This window comes from Amblyomma mixtum, chromosome 2 (genome assembly GCF_055824585.1).
Source record: "Amblyomma mixtum isolate Tamu chromosome 2, ASM5582458v1, whole genome shotgun sequence".
NCBI classification, from domain to species: Eukaryota; Metazoa; Arthropoda; class Arachnida; order Ixodida; family Ixodidae; genus Amblyomma; species Amblyomma mixtum.
In genome coordinates this window covers 256644427-256665952 of record NC_143013.1, presented here as the reverse complement: position 1 = coordinate 256665952, position 21526 = coordinate 256644427, and the positions used below count along the sequence as shown (strand labels likewise).

The following is a 21526-nucleotide window of genomic DNA, read 5'->3' as shown; positions in this document are numbered from 1 at the left end:
GTGTTTGTAAGAGTCGGTCTCTTACGGGCTAATCCAAACATACCTCCTGTCCCTTGTAAATAAATGTTTTCACCACCACCACCCACCGCATCGAGGGTAAAGTTGACACCACCCATGTAGGCGGAGAGAGGGTCCGGGGAAGTAGTATTAAGATAGCGGACGCGAAGTTCATCGAGAACATCCTGGTCTGAGCCGGGGTGTTGGTGGACTATGCAGGAAATGCTGTGTCGCTGGAATGTTTTGCAATCGACCGGGTCTAAAAAAATTCAGGGGGCACTTTGACTGTAAAAGTGCGTAGAGGCGAAAGCGTATTTCGCACCACTTTCACTGCCTCTGTGGCACTGGTGACATCACCACTGGCTGACATCACACATAATTAATGACTAATTACTAAGTAATGTCAAATTACTAATTAATTGTTGATTACTTATTAATGATTAAATCCTGATTAACTGCTAATTACTCACGCTTAAGCTTCGCCTTTAGGAGTGCCCTGCCAGGGAGTCCACGGAACACCACCGCCCGTTCCACGCGATGCCTTGCTCTTCGAACGCAACGCTTTCTGAGGAAAGAAAATGGCGCAGTAATTCTCTGTAATCTCGATGGACACCTGAACAGTACCGTACAGGAAGGGTGGAAGTGGGAGTGAAAGAAGAAAAAGAAAGAGGAGCCGTAATGAAGAAAATTAAAATTGTATTTGAGGAAAAGAAATTACGCAGTAACTGCCTCACATATCTTGGTGGACACCCGTCAAAAGCATGACACCTACCTCTACTGACAGCCTTCTGTCGACAACGATGAGACATTAAAGGCTTCCGCCTTAAAAGGTATCCGAGAAGGTGCCAGGTGCGGGTTAGCCCAACGTTAGCCCGAGTTGGCCACACATGTTGTCACAAAGTTGATCAAACTGCTTGGGGGGACATGTCTACCCTTGCGGACAGAGTGGGAAAACTGGAAGAAATACAGGATAGGTTGGAAGCTCGAGCCAACAGGATTGAAGCCAGACAAGACATTATTATGGAGCGTCTTGACGCCTTCACCAATGACTTGCGGGCTTTTCAATGGGCATGTTTCAACAGCTAAATGCCATGCTAGAGGCTAAATTGCCACCCGTAGTCGGCCAAGCGCCGACGTTAGTAGACCTAGTGCCTAATCAAGGCCCCTCGCCAGATAATAGAGGTTTGGCTATGGAACTGCAGGAGCTTCCGGTTTGGTTTATTGGTTTATTGGGGTAAACGTCCCGAAGCAACTCAGGCTATGAGGAACGCCGTAGTTAAAGGCTCCGGAAATTTCGACCACCTGGGGTTCTTTAACGTGCACTGACATCGCACAGTACACGGGCCTCTAGAATTTCGCCTTCATCGAAATTCAGCCGCCGGGGCCGGGATCGAACCCGCGTCTTTCGGGTCAGCAGCCGAGTGCCGTAACCGCTGAGCCAGCGCGGCGGGGCTGCAGGAGCTTCCGTCGCAAACAGGGGAACCTGCAGTTGCACGTACAAAATCTGGATAGTAAGGCGGGCTTTACAGCTTTGCAAGAGGCTAGTGGCTCGGTGAAATTACAGAGATTTAAGATATTTACTCCGCCAGAGATTGGACGGGAGGCGTATCGAGCGTCTTCACGGCCGTGGTAGTCCATTGCAGCACCACAGCGATTCAGCACACCATAGATAGCAGCCGAGTGGACTAGGACCTGCTAAAGTTTCTGCGAAAAGAAAGAATGAGAAGAGTCACTCTGTTCTTAAAGTATATTGTTCTCCAAAAGATAATGGGGTGGGTTTGCCAGACCTTTTGATATAGACGCAACGGCTAGCGGCTAGGGCTCAACTCTTCGTGGTTGGGGATTTCAAAGCGCCTCATCCAGAGTGGGGCTACATCCGAGCCAGCCCAAAGGAAATAGGCTTTGGCAGGTAGCTCATGACCTGCGATTGACGATCTTAAACAACCCGCTAGATCATACGAGGATAGGCAACAGCGTGAGCATAGACACCCCCCCCCCCCCCCCTGCCCCCGGACCTCACATTTGTGAAGGGTATTAGGGGTGCAAATTGGGTAAACACGGGACTGCCACTGGGAAGTGATCACTATAACCTTTCCACGGTATTTAGCGCTGCTAAGCACAAAGACAAGGTGAAAGGAACTAGAGTGACGGGGTGGGATAGATTTCGGAAAGTCAGGAAAGACACATTGAATGGGGAAATCGAGGACTTGGGAGCATGGGTTGAGGTGCTCAAGCAGGACGTGAAGGGTACCGCAGAAGAGGTTTCGACTGAGGTGGAGGGCTTTAAGGGGGACTCTAGACTATTACACATGTGGGAAGCACCCGTGAATCTCCCTCGGAGGTGGAGGAAACAAAGGCATAATGGGATGCTCCATAGGAAGGTGGCCAAGCTAGAACGAGAAATCGAAACCTACATGTTGGACTTGCAGTGCAAACAATGGGGGCATATTTGTGACCGGATTAATGGGCAATTCGGATGCAAAAAACATGGTAGTTGTTGATGCGCCTTAAAGATTCTGCGGCAACCAAATCAGCGCAGATAGGGCAATGGCTAGGTTAGTCCATCGGTCTCAAGGCACTACTGGAGAGTTTATAAACGAATTCCCAAGTCGTTAGATAAACGGCGAGGCGGACTGTTGCCTGCCGGATTACTCGGGAGAGGAAAACATAGAATTAGATGTGGACTTTACGGTGGCGGAGGTTGATGTTGCAATGGGGCAGCTTCGTACTACGTCGGCAGTGGGTCCGAACGGAGTTACTAATAAAATGCTGAGGAAACTGGATTTTAATTCACGGGGGGCGCTCACGGATATGATGAACAAGTATTAGGCGGCCGGGGAGATCCCGGCCGAGTGGAAGCATGCTAGTATTACATTTTTTCTTAAACCAGGGAAGAAGCTCTGTAATGAGAATCTGTGTCTCATCTCGCTGACGTCCTGCTTGGCCAAATTGACGGAGCATGCGGTCCTCGACAGGCTTCAGGGTTATGTGGAGAAGGAACAGTTCGTACCTGAAACGATGACTGGCTTCAAGGCTAATTTATCAATCAAAAAGGACGTGGTTGATCCCGGGTACGGCACGGGCACCAAGGCTATCTGGGGGCCGACCTCACTAAGGCCTTGACAATGTTACCCATGAGGCAATATTAAGGAACCTATGGAACATAGGACCGGGGGGTAGAACCTTCCGGTACATCGGATCATTCCTGGAGGGTAGGACTGCGTAGACTGTAGTCGGAGAAGTTAAATCGGCTTCCCGTTGTGGGGCAGGGGGTAGATGTCACCGAGTATAAGGACAAGGACGCATTTGCAGTTGCGGTGGTAGACGGGCGGGGACGCTTGGTCACCTCTGGATCAGTCAAAACCGCTCCTCAGAAACTGCAGAGCAGGCAGCAATAGCGATAGCTATAGCTAGTACTAAAGCTGACCTGACCTTCAGCTACTAAAAACCAGCCATCCGAAATTTGGCGACGTGCAGAGTATCTGTCGCAGCGGCACAATTACTAAATCGGGCCACGGGGCGAGGGACTACGGAGGTGGAAATTGTCTGGGCACCGGCACACTCTGGGAACCCTGGTAACGAAATGGCTCACATGAATGTTCGAGGTTTCGTCAGCCAAGCAGGTGATCCGGGCGTTCCGGGGAGATCCACGAGAGATGGGCTGCTGTCTTTTCACGACACTACTGGCCATTACAAACTTTAGCGGAGAATTTATCCGCCCCCGGACAAGCAATTGGTAAAGGCGCAGGAATGCGTCTGGTAAAGATTGCAGACGAGATTGTTATTGAGCCCTTACATGTTAAACCTCATCTACCCGGACATTCAGCCGGATTGCAGATATGGAGTCAGGAACTGGCAAACTGTGACCACATATTATGGAGCTGTAGCACAGCGCCGCCACCGGCGGATATTATGCATGATTCATCTCTCGAGCAGTGGGAGGCCGTGTTCGCTAGCTCAAGCTCAGACCCGATGGTCGAGACGAGGGACGTGGAGTGGGCCACCCAGGTCGCCGTGAGCCGTGGGTCGATGGCCATCTAGTACGGAATCGTCCGCACATGCGTTCTGACAAAAATGAAGTTTTTCCATCCATCTATATGCTCCACCTCCATCGAAACGCGGGTGCCGCGGTTGGGTTGGAACCCGAGTATATTCTCAGGATTTTAACACCTTTTAACCCCCTCCTTGCAATTTTTTTCATTTTTCATTTCTTTATATAATCAATTAATAAATCACAATTATTTCATTAACTCGTCATCGCCTATTACACACCCAGCAATCATAGATTACTAGAACCACAAATCACCATGATATTATCTTTTTATGCCACCACCCCAATTAAGGGTAGGTGGTTATGCCAGCTATGGTAGTACGATCATGTTGTCATATTACTATGACCACTGGGTACCTGATGTTGACCTTTGACCTTGAACCTTAACTTTGGCGCGTTGGAACAGTCGGCAATAATACATCGGTAATGACCATCAATGCCTCAGAAGGTCAAACCGAACTTAAACTGCGTGGTAGTATAACTAGGTTCAAGCCTCGTTTTGGAATCAGCATTCCGAGGTTCGTCTTCGTTTCATTTGGCGAGGTGATTTCGGCGTGAACGTAGCCAGCACAATCACCTTTGGTAGCGTGGCACGCAGTGTGCGAAACGGAACATAGCCATACACCGATGGTTGAAATAAAGTTGAAGAGATGCGCGATTCCACTTGTCTGGTGCTTTATTTCGTATTCGACGAAGAATGGTGTGATGGCTCCGCTAGTGTAATTAGGTAGCACATTCAAAATATTCAAAATGAAGGCTGTTTTGAAGTCGAAATTAACGTTCCCTGGGGTAACTGCACCAAACTCTTAATAAAGTCAATAATTAAATTCCTTAACTCTTTTTGTTTCCCTGATGCTCCGCTCTTGGGCTCCCCACCGCGATCATTCTACGCTAGCGATTTCACTCTCACCCCATCGCCTACCGCCGCGATGTAGCTTGGTGCTCCACCCATCTGGGTGGCTCAGTGGTTAGTGCGCTTGGCTACTTAGCCGGAGTTCCCGGGTTTTCATGGAGGCGAAACGCGGAAGGCACCCGTGTGCTCTGCGTTGTCAGTGCATGTTAAACATCCCCACGTTACTGTGCCTAGACTTATATCCTAGACACCATACCCATGTGGTCGAAACTGATCCGGAGCCCTCCACTACGGCACCTCGTTTTCTCTTTCTTCCTTCGCTCCCGCCTTCTTCCCTTTCCTTAAGGCGCGGTTGAGGTGTCCAGCTTGATGTGAGACAGGTACAGCGCCATTTCTCTTTCTCAAAAACCAAAATATTTTCAGCTACTGAATCCGCCCCCTCTCCACCCTCCCCCACTCCACGGTGGCTCAGCTTATAACGAGTTCGGCTTCAGAGAGCGAATACACTTTATTGCCATAATTGGAATTAATGAAGCATAGTGGGTCGGCGTGGCCCTCACGTGAGTGCGTCTGCTTGTGCCCACGACGCGAGAGCACCGGGCTGCTCATCCCAGTTCTTCTGGCTCGGAGACTAACCAGCCGCTGCCGCGGTTCAGGGAAATAATAACGCATTATAGCGACAACCACCGCCTTTTCTCGGCCCCTGCAAAGGGGCTCAGTAAGACGGAGGAGAGAACTTGAAGGCGCCTGCAGACAGCTACTCTACTCTGTCCTGCAATCATAAAACATTACGATCCTAACACGGATGGGCGATGCTCGCACTGTGGGGAGAACTGTGATATCTTCCACATGGTGTGGGCATGTACAGTGGTGAGCAGCCTTGTCTAGAGCGCTCGGGCGGTGCACTTCCTTGCAAACAAATCCAGATTTTGTGGCAGCCTCTAGGGTCCAGCTGCAACGCTTGCACGGAAGTAGCGCCAGATAGCCTCGTAAACAAAGCAGGCACGAAAACTTTGCCCTGTAATGAGGGGCTACTCTCTAATTTCGGTTTTTGTTACCAAGTGCGCACTGCTCAAGCGCTCTAGACAAGGCTGCTCACCACTGTACTCAAAGTCCCTACCTCCCCCCTTCCCCTTCCAGAGAGGCATGGGAGACTGCCCTCTTCAACTGCTCCTCGCTTGAGTCCCAAAGGGCTCTGGTGAAACGGGCGAGAGACGGGGCCTCGTCATGCGGTGTCCCGGACAAGGGACGCCGACCCGTAGCGGGGCCACTCTGTGACTCCCAAACTCTATTTCACTAAATAAAAGTTTTCACCACCACCATCAATGTTCGTCAGAGCCATTCATTGCGATCGATTTGCCTGTGGTTGTCAGCAGTCCATTCTATCCCTCTTCAGTGCGTGCCGGCTGAAGGGCGTGTGGGGGGGTTAGTTTGCCCATCCCCATAAGATGTGAGCTTTTCTTCTGTTGGTACCATTGCTACCGTTTGTGCAAGTGGAGTCGAATTCACTATTGGTGATATGCGCCAAACGGGAGTGGCTGATAAGGGACTGAGTTTGTAATCGATGGATTAGGGTGGCTTGTGCCCTGTTGAGGATAGGGTGGGGGGAGGGTATATTCGGCGTTCTCTATGGTTTATGAAGGTGTAACGTCTCAAAGCGACTCAGATATGAGGGACGCCGTAGTGAAGGATCCGGAAATTTTGACCATCTAGGGTTCTATAACGCGCACTGGCATCGCACAGTACACGGGCTTCTAGAATCTCGGCTCCATCGAAACTGGAGCGCCGTAGCTGGTATCGAACGCGCGTCTTTTGGGTCAGCTGTCGACCGCCATAACCACTGAGCCACCACGGCGGGGACGTTAACGTTACGAGACCGGAAGCGGGTAGAGTGGGCGAGAGAACAAGCGCGTGCTAATGACAACCTAATCGAAATCAAGAGGAAACAATGGGCTTGGGCAGGGCATGTAGTGCGTATAGGCAAAATAATTGCTGGTCCTTAAGGGTAATGGAGTGGTTTCCAAGGGAGGGCAAGCGAACCGTGAGCGGCAGAAAGTTAGGCGGGCGGATGAGATTAAGAAGATTGCGAAAATACGGCGACCGCAGCTGGCAAATAACAGAGTTAATTGGATAGGCCTTTGCTTTGCAGTGGTGATGGTTGGCCTGATGATGGTTATGTCCCATTATGGTGGCTCACTACTTAGAACGCTCGGCATCTCCTTCGCAATACCTGCAGAAGACACACCTGACCGAAGATTATAATCTCCTCAAGGACACGACGCGTGGTACCTAGTGGTACCTACATCCTACCTCCCCCAAAAAACATGCACTCCAGTGGCATAGCCAGAAATTTTGTTCGGGGGGGGGGGGGGGGGGGGCTCATATCGCAGCGTGGCCTCCTCACAGAATTTGTGGAGAGATCAAACGCAAGAATAATAACTGCGTTACCAATGACAATGCTATTGTATATTAGATAACGCTACGCACTGTCTAACCAAGTGAAATGTGCATTGTTTAAATAAAAAAATGTATTCGTATGTCTAAAAAATCGTGGCAGACATAACTGCTACCAATGCTTCCATGTTTTTACGTATTTAATAAATATCACACGAAGTCGGGAACTATGCTTGTATCAATCCGAAACCAGCAAAGCAGTGCATGGCGCTGATATGAAAAACGTAAAAGCCATGAAATGAGCAAGTAGAGGACAAATATTTTAAGGAATCTTTGTCGTTTAAGAGCCTTTACATTTTTGTACATATGCAAAAGCAAGGGAAAAATCTCAATGACGCTGTCCTTCGTTCGAGTGTACTGTACAGCAGCAGCTGTCACCGGTCATGTATTGCGAGTAATTGCATTGAAACTTTAGTCGCAACAGCGAGCACATGTATAAACGAGGAGTTCTGCAAAATATACATTAGAGGTGCGAAGATAAAATGGAGTATTAGAAATAAGAAGATACAACTTGATAAAGCACAAAAAAGTGTCACTGGAAACACTGGAGTGTGGTCACTCATGTGTGGTTAAGACGTTAAGCTTCGCCTAACGCGACAGCGTCTTGCAACGCTGTCAGGGAGTCCATAGAAGAGAGAGAGAGAAAACTTTATTTACAAAGGAATTCGGGGCACGCCCCAGGGTCCCCGCACGACGCCACTGCACTCAAGTGTTTATGTTCCTGAGGTCCATAACACTGGCAGACCATCGCCACCGGCCGTGCTGTAAGTGTTATGGACCTCCATAGAACGCCATCGCCCATTCGGTTCTACGCCTCGCTCGTCGGTAAATTAGTTTTTGAGGAAATGAAATATATCTGTCTTTCATAACTCGGTGGACACCTAAACCTCGCCGGAAGGGAAGGGAGGAGGCTGGGAGTGAGCGAAGACACCGTATTCACTAGACGCGCCTTTGTTCATTCCAAACCATCGAGCTGGCATGGCGGAGTGGATAGCATGCTCGTCTCGCACGCCGAAGACCCGGGTTCGATTCCCGAGCTCGACCAATTTCCTACTCAGTTTTATTTATTTATATGGCCTGATTATAAAAGTGAATTAGGCTAATTAGGTAATTAAGCAATTAACTAAGCTCAGTCCTACTTACTTGGAGCATCACTATACGATCCCTTCAATTGGTTGCATGGTTACTAGCCAAAGTACAATTGGCCCCGTTTGAAATTCGCGCACTGTGACGTCACGACCGTTTCGACCAATTCAAAAGCGTGACATTTCTGTCGACAACAGCTGCTTACAACGATGAGACATTAAATGCTTCCGCCTTAATAAGCATTGTGCGCAATCACAGATAGTACACTTTACACACGGAAAGACAGACGATCCGGGCAAGGACAAAACTATGATAGCAGAAGTCGCGATCTGTACTTTGGGCCATGCTGCGCGCAGCCAGCAGCGCGACGTTGCTGCTTATGTCACTGATGTGTGGTCAAGATGTTAAGCTTGGCCTCTAAGAGTGGAACGCGACAGCGTTTTGCAACGCCGTCAGGGAGTCCACAGAACGCCATCGCCCGTTCGGCTCTATGCCTTGCTCGTCGGTAAAATGGTTTTTGAGGAAAAGAAAATGTATCTGTCTCGCATATCTCGGTGGACACCTGAACCTCGCCGTAGGGGAAGGGAGGAAGATGGGAGTGAACGAAGACACCGTATTCACTACACGCGCCTTTGTTCATTCCAGACCAACGAGCTGGCATGGCGGAGTGGTAGCGTGCTCGTCTCGCGCTCCGGAGACCCTGGTTCGGTTCCCCAACTCGACCAATTTCCTACTCGGCTTTATTTTATCTTTCTGGTCCCACTAGAAAGGTTAATTAGGCTAACTGGTTAATTAGCTAAACTCAGTCCCACTTACTTGGAGCATCACTATACCATCCCATTAATTGGTTGCATGGTTACTAGCCAAAGTACAATTAGCTGTGTTTGAAATTCGCGCACTGTGACGTCACGACCATTTCGACCAATTGAAAAGTGTGATATTTATATCGAAAACTCCTGCTTACAACGATGAGGCATTAAAGGCTTCTGCCTTAGAAAGAATTAGAACTGAAACAGATTGGTTTGGTTTATGGGGTTTAACGTCCCAAAGCGACTGAGGCTATGAGAGACGCCGTAGTGGAGGGCTCCGGAAATTTCGACCACCTGGGGTTCTTTAACGTGCACTGAGAACTGAAACAGAATCAGAATTGGAATAGAATCGGAGTTGGAACAGATTAGTGGTTGAAAACCAATGAATTCACGACTGGAATATATTGGAGAGAGAAAGAAAAATACTTTCGCACTTCCTCCGCACCAGTTGAGTTGACCGCCCGTAAATCATTCATATCCCTGCACCTACACCGATGAAGTTGAATATCGAGGCGATATACATGTATATCAAGAAAACGGATGAAAGGTGCGAGTGGATGACCCAGACGTTGTCACTTACTTGGCGTACTCCGCTTGTAGAATCAGGTTTGGTGGCGTTCCGATGAGGGAACCCGTGCCTCCAATGTTAGCGGCATATGCCACAGCCAGGAGCATAGCTCGGCGCATTTCGCTTAGGCGGCTTTCATTTTGGGCCCTGCGAAGGCACACGCAAACGTGACTCAGCCACAGCGATTCAGCGCACTCGCCGCACAGTGCAGCTTCAGTAGATCTAACTACTGCGTTGTTTCCGGTGTGCAGTGCGAAGCGCGGCAATGTCAGTGACATAGTAGTGCACGCTTGCCTTTCTAACTTAATGTATTGAAAAAAACGAAAAGCTGAACTCTAGAGCTCCGTTCCCTTCTATTGATCTGGCAGTCACTGAGGCCGAATGGCAATGATATACAAAGAAATTCGGTCCTGCTGGCACAGGAATATCGGTCTGAAAACTCGAAAAGTTTCACGGAAGTAACAGAAGGCATCCAGATGCGACTTTAAAAATAAAATATCCAGCTGCACCTGTTTTTCACAGCCATAAGAATATACAAATCCTTGGGGAAACTAAAGTATTTTTGACCTGTTCAGTACCATAATATGTCAGGCGATTGCTGTAGATAAAAAAAAGTGTCCAATGTTTTATGAATTGGATTCCCTCTTCTCAAAATCGGGGTAAGAGCAGTAAAATATAGCAATAAAATTAGCATTTTATTGCTGAAGCCTTAGAAGCCTCATCAGGATAAAAATGTGTCGTCGGCCATGAAATTCGCTCATTGGCTGGAAAGAAGAGACGCCATCGGACCGTAAATCACGTCACATCCGGTAAAGGCTTTAACAGCTTGAAATGCCGCTGCATAATGTAATTAGGAGCACCTGTGAATTTTTGACTAAATTGTGCTGAAGCAGAAGTAATCGTCAAGGTGAAAGCTACGTATCACTATTCTGCTTAGTCCCTTAGTGCGCGTAAGATATGTGTCAGACGGAAGTAAATCACTCACTCAAAAGCGGCCACCTCTTCGGCGGGAGCCTCCACACATTCCCCGCTCTCTTCCGAAGATGAGCGGAGGTAGACGGTCTCTGTAATGCAAGACGAAGCAAGTTGAAGTGCGCCAGCACACACAAATAATTCTTTGGCACCGCGTTTAAACCTAGCACGTCTGTAGGACTTATTTCCAAATGAAACTTCATGAATACAAGTAAGCGTCGAAAACAATGTCTATCAAAGCAGAGTGAAATAGTGTATGGAAAGGGGAGTATACAGATGGTGGTTTCAGCAGTACACTTAAGCCTCCCCGCCTCCTTAATTTTGGGATGGCTAGGGGGGCGGAACAAGTGTCGGTGGCTGTAGAACTTATTAAGACGTCAAATTACATAGCTATTCAAACATACTGCATGCGAACATTGTATAACAAGCCACTCCACTACCTGCAATGTCATATGCTACTGTGATTTGCCGGAATGCCTCTGCATCAGGGTAGATGCCATGTTATACCTAGATAAATTTCCATTTTGTGAGGAATTATAATTCGTAAATTATAATGCAGTACAGGTTATTTTTTTTGTTTTCTGCTTGTGCTTTCTTCTGTATTTATCTATTGCACCTTGGTGCTTGCTCATTTTTGTTTTGCACTCTTGTTTGTCAATGCTCCCCCTATATAATACCTTCGACTGAGGGCCTTTAGAGGTTTATTGAATAAATAAATAAATATCTGTATCCATATCAAACGATGGGAGCAAGACAAAAGAGCCAGGACAAATATATAAAAACCTCACAACCGTGCAATGGAACGGGATGCTAACCAGCTCATCCCTGGAGGATCAAAAAGCACTCGTCCAACGGGTGAGACAGGCAGGCATCTCCAATGGGGTCCTGGACTAAAAACTTCATTCACAACTTCTTGCTCCGCAATAAAGTTTTATTCATTCATTCATGACGTGGCACGGTTGGCTTTACGAACTTCCGTGCAAGTAGCTTCAAGTATGCACCAGACTAACGGAAACAAGTTTCCAACTGTGTGTAAAGAACAATGTCTTCGGAGCAGATACACTTTCTACTAACCGTGACCGGTTGGCTGTAGTTGTCTTCTTCACATAACATAACCGATTTCTAATGTAAACTGCTTACGACAAAAACGTATGGAAGCGAACCTTCGGAGGGACTTCTGCCGCTGCCGTGCACCTGGTTGAGAACAGCCACCGCTATGGGCGCCATGATGGATGCGGAGGCGGTGTTGGGAATCCACATAGACATGAACATGGTCACCAGCATGAAGCCCAGCAGGAGTCTGCAACGCAAAATGAGCAGGAATCAGCGATTTCCTTGAGTAAAGAGTAACTTTCAAGCATTTATAGAAGCAGCACATTATCTATATACCATATTTCCTCTTGGCTCATATGGAGGCGCCTCAGTATATACATCTCGTGCACCTTTCGAAAAACTCCGAAACATTGGTGAATTTGACGATAAATTTCTCGCCCATAGAATTCTTGCCAACATAATCTTTCGTCCGGTGAAATGGTTCCCCGAAGGTTGCCACACTGCGTTGAAGGAGAACTATAGGTTGCAGTGACCAATCGCAACTGACCTTCGTGTGCTGGTTCCGATGCCCAGAAGTGACTTGAGAGCCAAGCGCTGGTGCAGGCAACTTGTCTCCACAGCAGCGGCCATCGCCAGTGATCCAAACAAGACAAAGCCAATGTTCTGGAATGAAAATTGACAATCAACGGTTTCGAGGCACGAAAGACCGGTTTCTGTTTAAATATTACTAACCGCCCTCCTGCCTTCAACCCCGATAGGCCGATATGGGTGAGCATGTGTATGCTCACGACAACCTATGGCATATCTGAATATTGTTCATGCTTTTACCCACAATAATAATTACTTAACGAGAGATTACAGTTTGACCTCAGTGTATTGCCTTCACTCGTCGTTCCTCATACTTAGGGTGTATATAATGTCTTTCCGTTCACTAAAAACTCGCACAGTGAGAGGAAGCAAGCCTACAGAAAGCATCCTGTCCTCAGATCACATATAAACGTTAGCAGGGCCACTTAAAGTTCGTAAATTAAATACCTTCAGATCACGCCCGTTTTCGCACGTTTCATGCCGGTGAATTTGTCTGCACCCCTCATGTTCCATCAAGAGTATGCATACCAGGTTGATCCTGTTAATCTTCCAGAAACTTTTTTTCTCCAATCTCTCTCTTCCTTCTTGCTTAAGAGTTAATACCGCACCTCTGTACGAGCCAGACCCCTCAATGGGCCGCACCCTTGTATGGACCGCACCCCTGTCTGGCCGCACCCCTGGATGAACCAGACCCATGTGTGGGCCGCACCCACGTATGGACCGCACCCCTGTACGGCCGCAACCCTGTATGGGTTGCACCCCCTGTTTTGGACTAAATAATTTAGAGAAAAAATGCGATGATAGATATTGTTACGTGGCCCGAAGTCTATGTCGGCACAAGGACGACCGGAGCACAGGGTACAGATCACAGCTAGCACCGAGCGGCAAGCGCGCACACACCGGGCACTTCCTCTGCGTCGTCTTCACGGAGATTATCCGTTGCATGGCCCCCCGGTCGGAAAGGCACCGTCTCGGTGCTCATCAGGGCAGTGAGGGGGACTGCAAGACGTAGGGCTTGAGGCGAGAGACGTGCACAACATCGGTCTGATGCTGAGAGGACGTGGCACCGGGGAAGGCCGGAGCGATCTCGTAGGTGACTGCGGTGACTTGGCGCAGGACACGGTACGGGCCGATGTAGCGGGACAGAAGTTTTTCAGAGAGCCCCACGCGGCGAGATGGCGACCAAAGCAAGACGAGGGAGCCAGGGGTGAAGGAGACCACACGGTGACGGCGGTTGTAGAATTCCTGCTGAGAGGTCTGGGAAGCGAGGAGCCGGGAGCGTGCGAGTTGGCGAGCGTGGTCAGCGCGGGTAATGGCGTCGTGGGCGTATGCAGACGGCGGAGCAGTAGAAGTGGGAAGCAGCGTGTCCAGAGGCGGCAGGGGCTCGCGGCCATACAAAAGATAAAAAGGGGAGTAACCGGCAGTGTCATGGCGGGAGGAGTTGTAGGCGAAGGTCACATAGGGGAGAGTGGTATCCCAGTCGCGATGGTCCGGAGAAACGTACATAGCCAGCATATCGGTGAGTGCGATTGAAGCGTTCTGTGAGGCCGTTCGTCTGCGGGTGGTAGGCGGTGGTGAGCTTATGCTTCGTAGAGCACGATCGAAGAATGTCAGCGACAACTCTGGACAGAAAGCATCGGCCTCGGTCGGTCAGAAGTTGACGGGGAGCTCCATGATGTAGGATAAGGTCGGTCAAAAGAAAGTCGGCAACATCAGTAGCCGTACTGGTGGGCAGTGCGCGTGTGATCGCGTAACGGGTAGCGTAGTCTGTGGCAACAGCTATCCATTTGTTGCCCGAGGCGGATTCCGGAAATGGTCCCAAAAGGTCTAAGCCGACGCGATGGAAAGGTTCGGGTGGGACGTCAATGGGCTGAAGCAGACCGGCTGACAGAGTGGTGGGGCGTTTCCGGCGCTGGCACTCATCGCAGGCAGCAACATAGCGGCGTACACAGCGGTAGAGGCGCGGCCAAAAGAATCGACGACGCACGCGGTCGTAAGTACGGGAGACACCCAAGTGACCAGCAGTGGGAAGATCATGCAGCTCTTGGAGGACAGCAGTGCGAAGGTGCTCGGGGACAACGAGAAGGAGGTTTGGGCCATCCTGGCTAAGGCTCCTGCGGTATAAAACTCCATCACGGAGCAGTATCTGTTCTCGCTTCGGCGAGCGCGGCTTCGGCCGCTTCTTTTTGAGCAGCGTCCGCTCCGGCGGACGCAGTTGTTGCTGCGACGCGCGTCTTTTCTTTCCTTTTTCTCTTTCCTCTGATCTTTTAACTCTCCTCTATCTGCACGTGGCAGCGGTGGTGGCTTGGCTAGAGCCAGTAGCAGGCCAGTGCAATTTCCTCTTCATCCTTCTCTCAGTCACAACAACACAACAACAACAAAGCGGCGCATCGGAGGGTCGAATGGGGCGGTGTTGAGGCGGTCGATAATGGAGCGCAGCTCGGCATCGCGGCGCTGTTCTTCGGCCATGTTAGCGAGGACAGAGAGGGAGCACAGAGCATCCACGCTGTCACTGCCAAGATTGTCACACGGGCCAACGGGGTAACGGGAAAGGCAGTCGGCATCGGCGTGCAAGCGGCCAGACTTGTAGAGTACAGAGTAATGGTACTGCTGCAGGCTCAGTGCCCAACGACCAAGCCGTCCTGTAGGGTCTTTCAAGGAAGAGAGCCAGCACAACGCATGGTGGTCAGTGACAACTGTAAAGGGGCGGCCGTATAAATATGGGCGAAATTTCCCAACAGCCCAGACAAGAGCTAAGCACTCGCGTTCGGTAATTGAGTAATTCCGCTCCGGGGCAGAGAGGAGACGGCTGGCGTACGCGATCACACGGTGCTCTCCGGATTGTCTCTGTGAGAGGATAGCGCCGATGCCGTAGCCACTGGCGTCGGTGCGAACTTCAGTGGGAGCGGTCACATCGAAGTGGGCGAGAACTGGCGCGGTAGTAAGCTTCGATATCAGGTTGGAAAACGCTTGTGCCTGGTCGGGTCCCCAGATGAAGGTGGTGCCTTTCTTCAGAAGGTTGGTTAGGGGGCGGGCGATGTCGGCGAAGCCTTGAACGAATCGACGAAAGTAGGAGCAGAGCCCCAAGAAGCTTCGGACGTCGTTAGAAGAACGTGGCTGGGGAAAGTCTTTGACGGCTCGGATCTTCTCAGGGTCAGGGTGGACCCCCGTATTGTCGACGACATGACCCAAGATGGTGAGCTGGCGGCGCGCGAAACGGCACTTAGACGAGTTGAGCTGCAGGCCGGCATGACGAAAGAGGGAAAGGATCTGGGAAAGGTCAGTGATATGAGTGGAAAACGTGGGCGAAAAGACAATGACGTCATCGAGGTAGCACAGGCAGGTGGACCACTTAAAGCCGTGCAAAAGGGCATCCATCATGCGCTCGAATGTGGCTGGCGCGTTGCATAATCCGAAAGGCATAACTTTGAATTGGTAAAGCCCATCAGGGGTCACAAAGGCGGTCTTTTCACGGTCCTGGTCGTCTACAGCAATTTGCCAGTAGCCGGAGCGAAGATCTATGGATGAGAAAAATTTGGCACCATGAAGGCAGTCAAGGGCGTCATCGATACGCAGCAAGGGGTACACGTCCTTTTTGGTGATCTTATTCAAGTGCCGATAATCAATGCAAAAACGCCAGGAGCCATCCTTTTTCTTCACAAGTACGACGGGTGAGGCCCAGGGACTGTGCGAGGGTTCGATAATGTTTTTCGCGAGCATTTTAGTAACTTCCGCATTGATAACTTGACGCTCGGCGTGAGAGACTCGATAGGGGCGGCGGCGGATGGCAGGGGCATCGCCGGTTTCAATGCGGTGCCTGACGGCGAGAGTTTGGCCCAGCGTCGTGTTGTTGACATCAAAAATATCCGAAAAAGATTCGAGAAGGGCACGAAGCTGGGCAGTTTGTTCGGGACTGAGGTCGGTGGCCATCATGGTCGTGAAGGCGTCGGGCGACTGAGGAGACTGCCGGCGCGGGGTGGCAGTGTCGTGAACAGGGGTGTTCGCCAACTGAGCGACGTGGCAAGGAGCGAGAGGAGATAGGGTAGCCACGCAGATGCCGGACGGGAGCACTTGAGAAGAGACGCCGAAGTTGAGGAAAGGCAGAGAAAGGGCGTTAGCTTGGATGGTGGCGATGGTATGAGGTAGGGCAACGTTACGGGTCAGCAGGAGGTCAAGGTTGGGCGTAACGAGATAGTCGCCATCAGGAACTGGGCGAGATGGGGTCAGTGGAACGAAAGAGGCGGTTCGGGATGACAGGCGAGCATAATCGGTACTGTACAGTCGCAGGGATATATCGACGGGTTCTGAATCCAGCAGTGGAAGTTCGAGGTGTAGGACGCCATCTGAGCAGTCAATGAGGGCGGAATGGTCAGTCAGAAAATCCAAGCCAAGAATGAGGTCATGGGCACAGGTGGTCAGCACGATGAATTGAACCGGTATACTGTGGCCGCCAATGGTAACGCGCGCGGTACACGTACCGTCGACAGCAGGCGTGCCACCATCCGCGACACGCACACGGGACATTGCAGGCGTGAGGACTTTGCGTAGGCGACAGCGGAGGGCAGCACTCATCACTGATATTTGAGCACCGGTGTCAATCAGGGCGCGCACAGGAACACGGTCGATAAAGACGTCCAGGAGATTTGGTCGAGAGGTCGAGAGAGGATTTGTGGTCCGGGTCGTTGATGCAGCGTCACCTCCGGGAGCTGCATCATTTAGTTTTCCAAATGGGAGCGGCTGGTTGAAGGCGACTGTGGGGAGCGAGAGCGGCGGCCCTGCGGCGACGGAGAGCGGGAGAATCGGCGTGGAGGGGGAACGGCTGCTTCAGATGGTTCGGACGGGGCTCGGGGCGAGAAGGTGCGGGTCGAGGTAGAACTGTAGAAGGAGGGGCAGACGTTGCGGGCTGGTGAAGACCATGGACTGCGGCAATGTCGGGCGATGTGGCCAATGCGAGAACACCGGAAGCAGATGGGGCGGTCGTCTGCCGTACGCCACTCATTCGGATTGCGATAACGCTGCGGAGAATAATAGGTGCGACGATAAACAGAGAGAGGTGGCTGGGGGGTGTCCGGGCTTCTGATGGTGCACACAGCCGGAGGAAGGTTCAGGTTAGCGAGTTCCTGACGCACGACGGCCTGAATCAGCGACACGGTGGGTAGAGAGTTATCAGGTGCAGTCGGACGGGGCAGAACAGGCGCAAGGGCTTCCAGTTCGCGGCAAACGATGCGGGTCACAGTGCCGGTAACGGGGTCATCATCGGAAGAGGCGCGGGACGGTAATCGGTGTTCCTCACAGGAAGAAGTAGCGGCAGTATTAGGGAGCCGAGAGAACTGCTGTGGAATTCGGCGGCTTTTAACCTGTTCGAAATGACGGCATTCTTTTATGATTGCGTCCACGGTGGTGCAGTCTTTGCAAACCAGTAAGTTAAAAGCATCATCCGCAATCCCTTTCAGAATATGGCTCACTTTGTCGGACTCGGTCATGGCGGCGTCGACCTTGTAGCAAAGCGCCAAGACATCTTGGATATATGCCACATAGCTTTCGGTTGACGACTGGGCGCGCGACGCGAGCTGCTTCTTCGCGGAGAGCTTCCGGTCATCGGGTCTGTCAAACAAAGTACGGAGCTTTTCTTTAAAAGTGTCCTAGCTCGTCAGTTCTTCTTCGTGGGTTTCGTACCAGACCCGGGCCGTGCCACTAAGATAGAAGATCGCATTCGCTAGCATCACGGTGGGATCCCACCGGTTATAGGTGCTCACTCGCTCATATAGGCTGAGCCAGTCGTCGACATCGGTGCCGTCGTTCCCAGAAAAGGTACCAGGGTCACGGGGAGGAGCCATGACCACGAAGGGAGCAGAGGGAGCAGAGGGAGTGGTTCGTGACTCGCCGGGTGGAGCCATGATGGTAGTAGCCCCGGCCTGACGACCGCTTCGGAGCTGCGTGGCGTGGAGATCGTTTACCCGGCATGTCCACCAAAGATGTTACGTGGCCCGAAGTCTATGTCGGCACAAGGACGACCGGAGCACAGGGTACAGATCACAGCTAGCACCGAGCGGCAAGCGCGCACACACCGGGCACTTCTTCTGCGTCGTCTTCACGGAGATTATCCGTTGCAATATTTTTTTAATCCGTGTATGGCCCGCACCTTCAAAGTTCAAATCCGAACTTAAAAAGAAAATTTCCGTCCTTACACGAGTTTATACCCAATGCAAAACAATTCAGTACACCAAACATGATGAAGAAGCTTATTTCATGAAGCAGTTCAGCTCTGGCCACGCAAACACTCATGCGTGCACCTGCCAATCAAAAAATAAATGTATCATTCCTCGAAGTGTACCTATATGTTCGCTGATCGTGACGTGATGTACAGAATGCTGCAAAGTGCGACCCTCTAATTACTGTCACCACTGGTGTATTCCAGGCGAGAACTAGGGCAACTATAAGCATGCTTATTCGATGCTCTTCCCAGAATGATGTCTAGCGCAGTTAAAGAAATAGCACGGACAAAGCGCTCACGTTGAAGTACAGGCTTGTCGTCTTGGTGGTGGTCAGGACGCCGAACAGCGGGAACAGAACGAGCGGCATGAGAGCCGTGACCGCGAGTGGAATCGGCTCCGCAGTCCAGTAAGCCGCCATCCACATCATGGTGTAAGCGCTGAGTCCGGCCTGCAAACCAAGCGCAAGGGGGCAATGCATTCATGAAGTCCAAGAGGCCGCAAAAGATCATCTTGTGCTTGCCGCGCTAACACCAACGCAGGTATTGCAACAAAATGAACCGGTGGTCATTGCTTTCGTTCACCACAAGTTGGACTCATTTTGGCAGTGAACGTTCTTTATGACCCTTCCGGGCTTATTTATGTCCCTTTTGTTTCTTTTTTTGTGCTTTCTGCTGCTGCAAGATGTATTCTGTTGACTCACTAAAACGTTAGGAACCCGCTGGCAGGTTTTTATGCAGCAGAGAAATGATATAAGTTCAAAAATGAAATATCCGTGACTTATTTATGACATCACTAGCTGCGGTGCTGCAAATGGCTCGCTCTTAGTTTCACGCCTAATGAAAATGGTGCTAAGTCATGATTTTTTGTGGGTTTCAACCTCCTTTGAAAAAATGGGATTCCCTTAAGGGGGAACGCTGTAAATAAGATGGGCAACTTAGACCAAATATGAGACTTCTCTATTCTTTTCAGCGTAATTCTCGAGCTTTCATCTGTCTCATAAAAAAATACAAAAATATGCAGTAAAAATTGAGAAAATGACTCTTTTTATGGGTGGACTTCGAAAATTGTCGCGGAATCGAGCTTCTGATGGTCCCGAAGCATCGCGGATTTCGCAAGATTCTGACGACGCAGAACTATTACCTTTGCATCAGCATAAAGGGGGGGGGGCAAAATCTCGGTTGAAATTTGCATTTATCTGTCCAAAAGCAAAAAACATAGGAAAGCGATAAACGAGGCAAAGGAAGGAATAAATTTTAGGATTGATTTTCCCAACTTACACTTAATCTGAAATTGCTAGCATTGATTACTTCATCATAGAAATGGATGACAGTAGGATGATTCTCTTTCTTGACACCAGAGTTTCGCTTAGGTGTTTTCCTTTGAGGAATTCGCTTGGGGAAGATTCGCTTAACTTGGTAGACGACAATGCATGGGCACAAGAACGAACAATACAAATTAGCCTTGGAGCAGGATCAACGAAGGTTCATCGGCAAGGCCATCAACGTGTGGGTACCAGACGGGAATCCCTGACTGGTGAAATTCCCAGAGTAGATTTCTAGCTCCAGGTTGACTATGATAGAGGTGGTGTGGAGGTTTTCGAGCTGCCTCTGCAGAAAACTCCAAGACCCCCTCCCTTTCACTGGGGCAAGAAAGTTAAAACGATTGCTAAATCTCTGTCCCCTCGTTAAATGTGAATGCCCAATGTAAAGGTCGCTGTGGACGTTCCGCCGGGATCCGCCTGGATTCAAAACGGCCATGTGATGCACATTTCAGAGATCGCCTATCGCTAGGCTCAGCTGGTCAGCATATTGAACAATCAGCAGTTGAGCGCAGAATTCTTCGTTTAAAGCACAGCATTCCAACTCACAGCCAATTTTCCTCTTCGCGAAAACTGAAAGAGCGAAATTTGCTTACGGGACTAAAGCCACGTCTATTTCTTCTTCTGGGTTAGCGCTTATTGTTTTTACTGTCTTCACACCACATCATCTGGTTGTGCTCGCTATCCATCGCATTCCAACTGCTTCTCTCCTTGAAAGCTCGCTAAACGGCGCCAGGTAAGATAACCCCAGCTTCACGTAATATATTCTGTAACCTATAATCTGACCTGTTGCTTTACGAGAATGTGTGCGAGCCATTACCGATCAGCTGGCTGTATAGAGCGTTACAACACTATATTTTATTTGCTTACTGAGGCAGACATCCAACGCTTGCAACATATAAATTTCATGCCGCTAGAATTCAGAACCGGGTGTTACATGTGGCCAGCCTGTTTTTATGCGCTGTATAAAAGCACATCGGAAGACGCCGAATTTGGCTCTCCCGAATGGGGTTGTCATTTTATGCCTGATGGTGAAGTGCTTGGAATCTGGAAATCAAGCTTGGCTAAAACAAAGGTCCGAGTTAGCATCGGTTATATACAGCACAAGAACGGTGGCTGCAGTAATGAATGGATAGATGTTCGAAGCATTCCCTTCGAAACTCTGGTGGCAGACGTCGCCGTGCTCGGTTAGGTGGGCAAAATTCCACCGTGGCTTTAAAAAAATCAAATTAGATTCCTTACCTTGTTCCCCATGTAGATCGGCAGTGGTAGCAGCAGTAAGGGCACGGCGAATATGTAGACCAAGGGCCAGAAATTCTTGACCTGACGAAGCCTCGCGAAGCGAGGCATACTGCAGCTTCTCTGGGCTGCAAGGCCACGGAAGAAATTGACAAAACGGCATCACTGCTGCTTGACGGTTTCATGGAGACCCTTCAGACAAATTAAGGTTAATGTGTTTTACGCGCAATAAAGCCCCTTTCTTTTCTTCTTTACGAACCATCGCACAAGTGAGGCTTTGTGATCAACGAAGGCCTTGAGATCTCCCCACTTCAATAGGTAGT

At 50.0% G+C, this 21526-nt stretch overlaps 1 protein-coding gene across 1 annotated transcript in view; it reads right to left on the bottom strand.

The window, feature by feature from the left end:
• The window catches only part of LOC149363642 (solute carrier family 13 member 2-like), a 43263-nt gene extending 21949 nt beyond the window's left edge, over positions 1-21314 (bottom strand). Inside the window, exons 1-6 of the mRNA XM_089568582.1 lie at positions 21207-21314; positions 18945-19094; positions 12391-12506; positions 11954-12090; positions 10804-10882; positions 9831-9965 (exon numbers count right to left, since the gene is read on the bottom strand). Of these exons, the coding sequence (XP_089424708.1) occupies positions 9831-9965; positions 10804-10882; positions 11954-12090; positions 12391-12506; positions 18945-19094; positions 21207-21314 (725 nt within the window). The remainder of the gene's footprint in view (positions 1-9830; positions 9966-10803; positions 10883-11953; positions 12091-12390; positions 12507-18944; positions 19095-21206) is intronic.
• Positions 21315-21526: the final 212 nt, after the last annotated feature.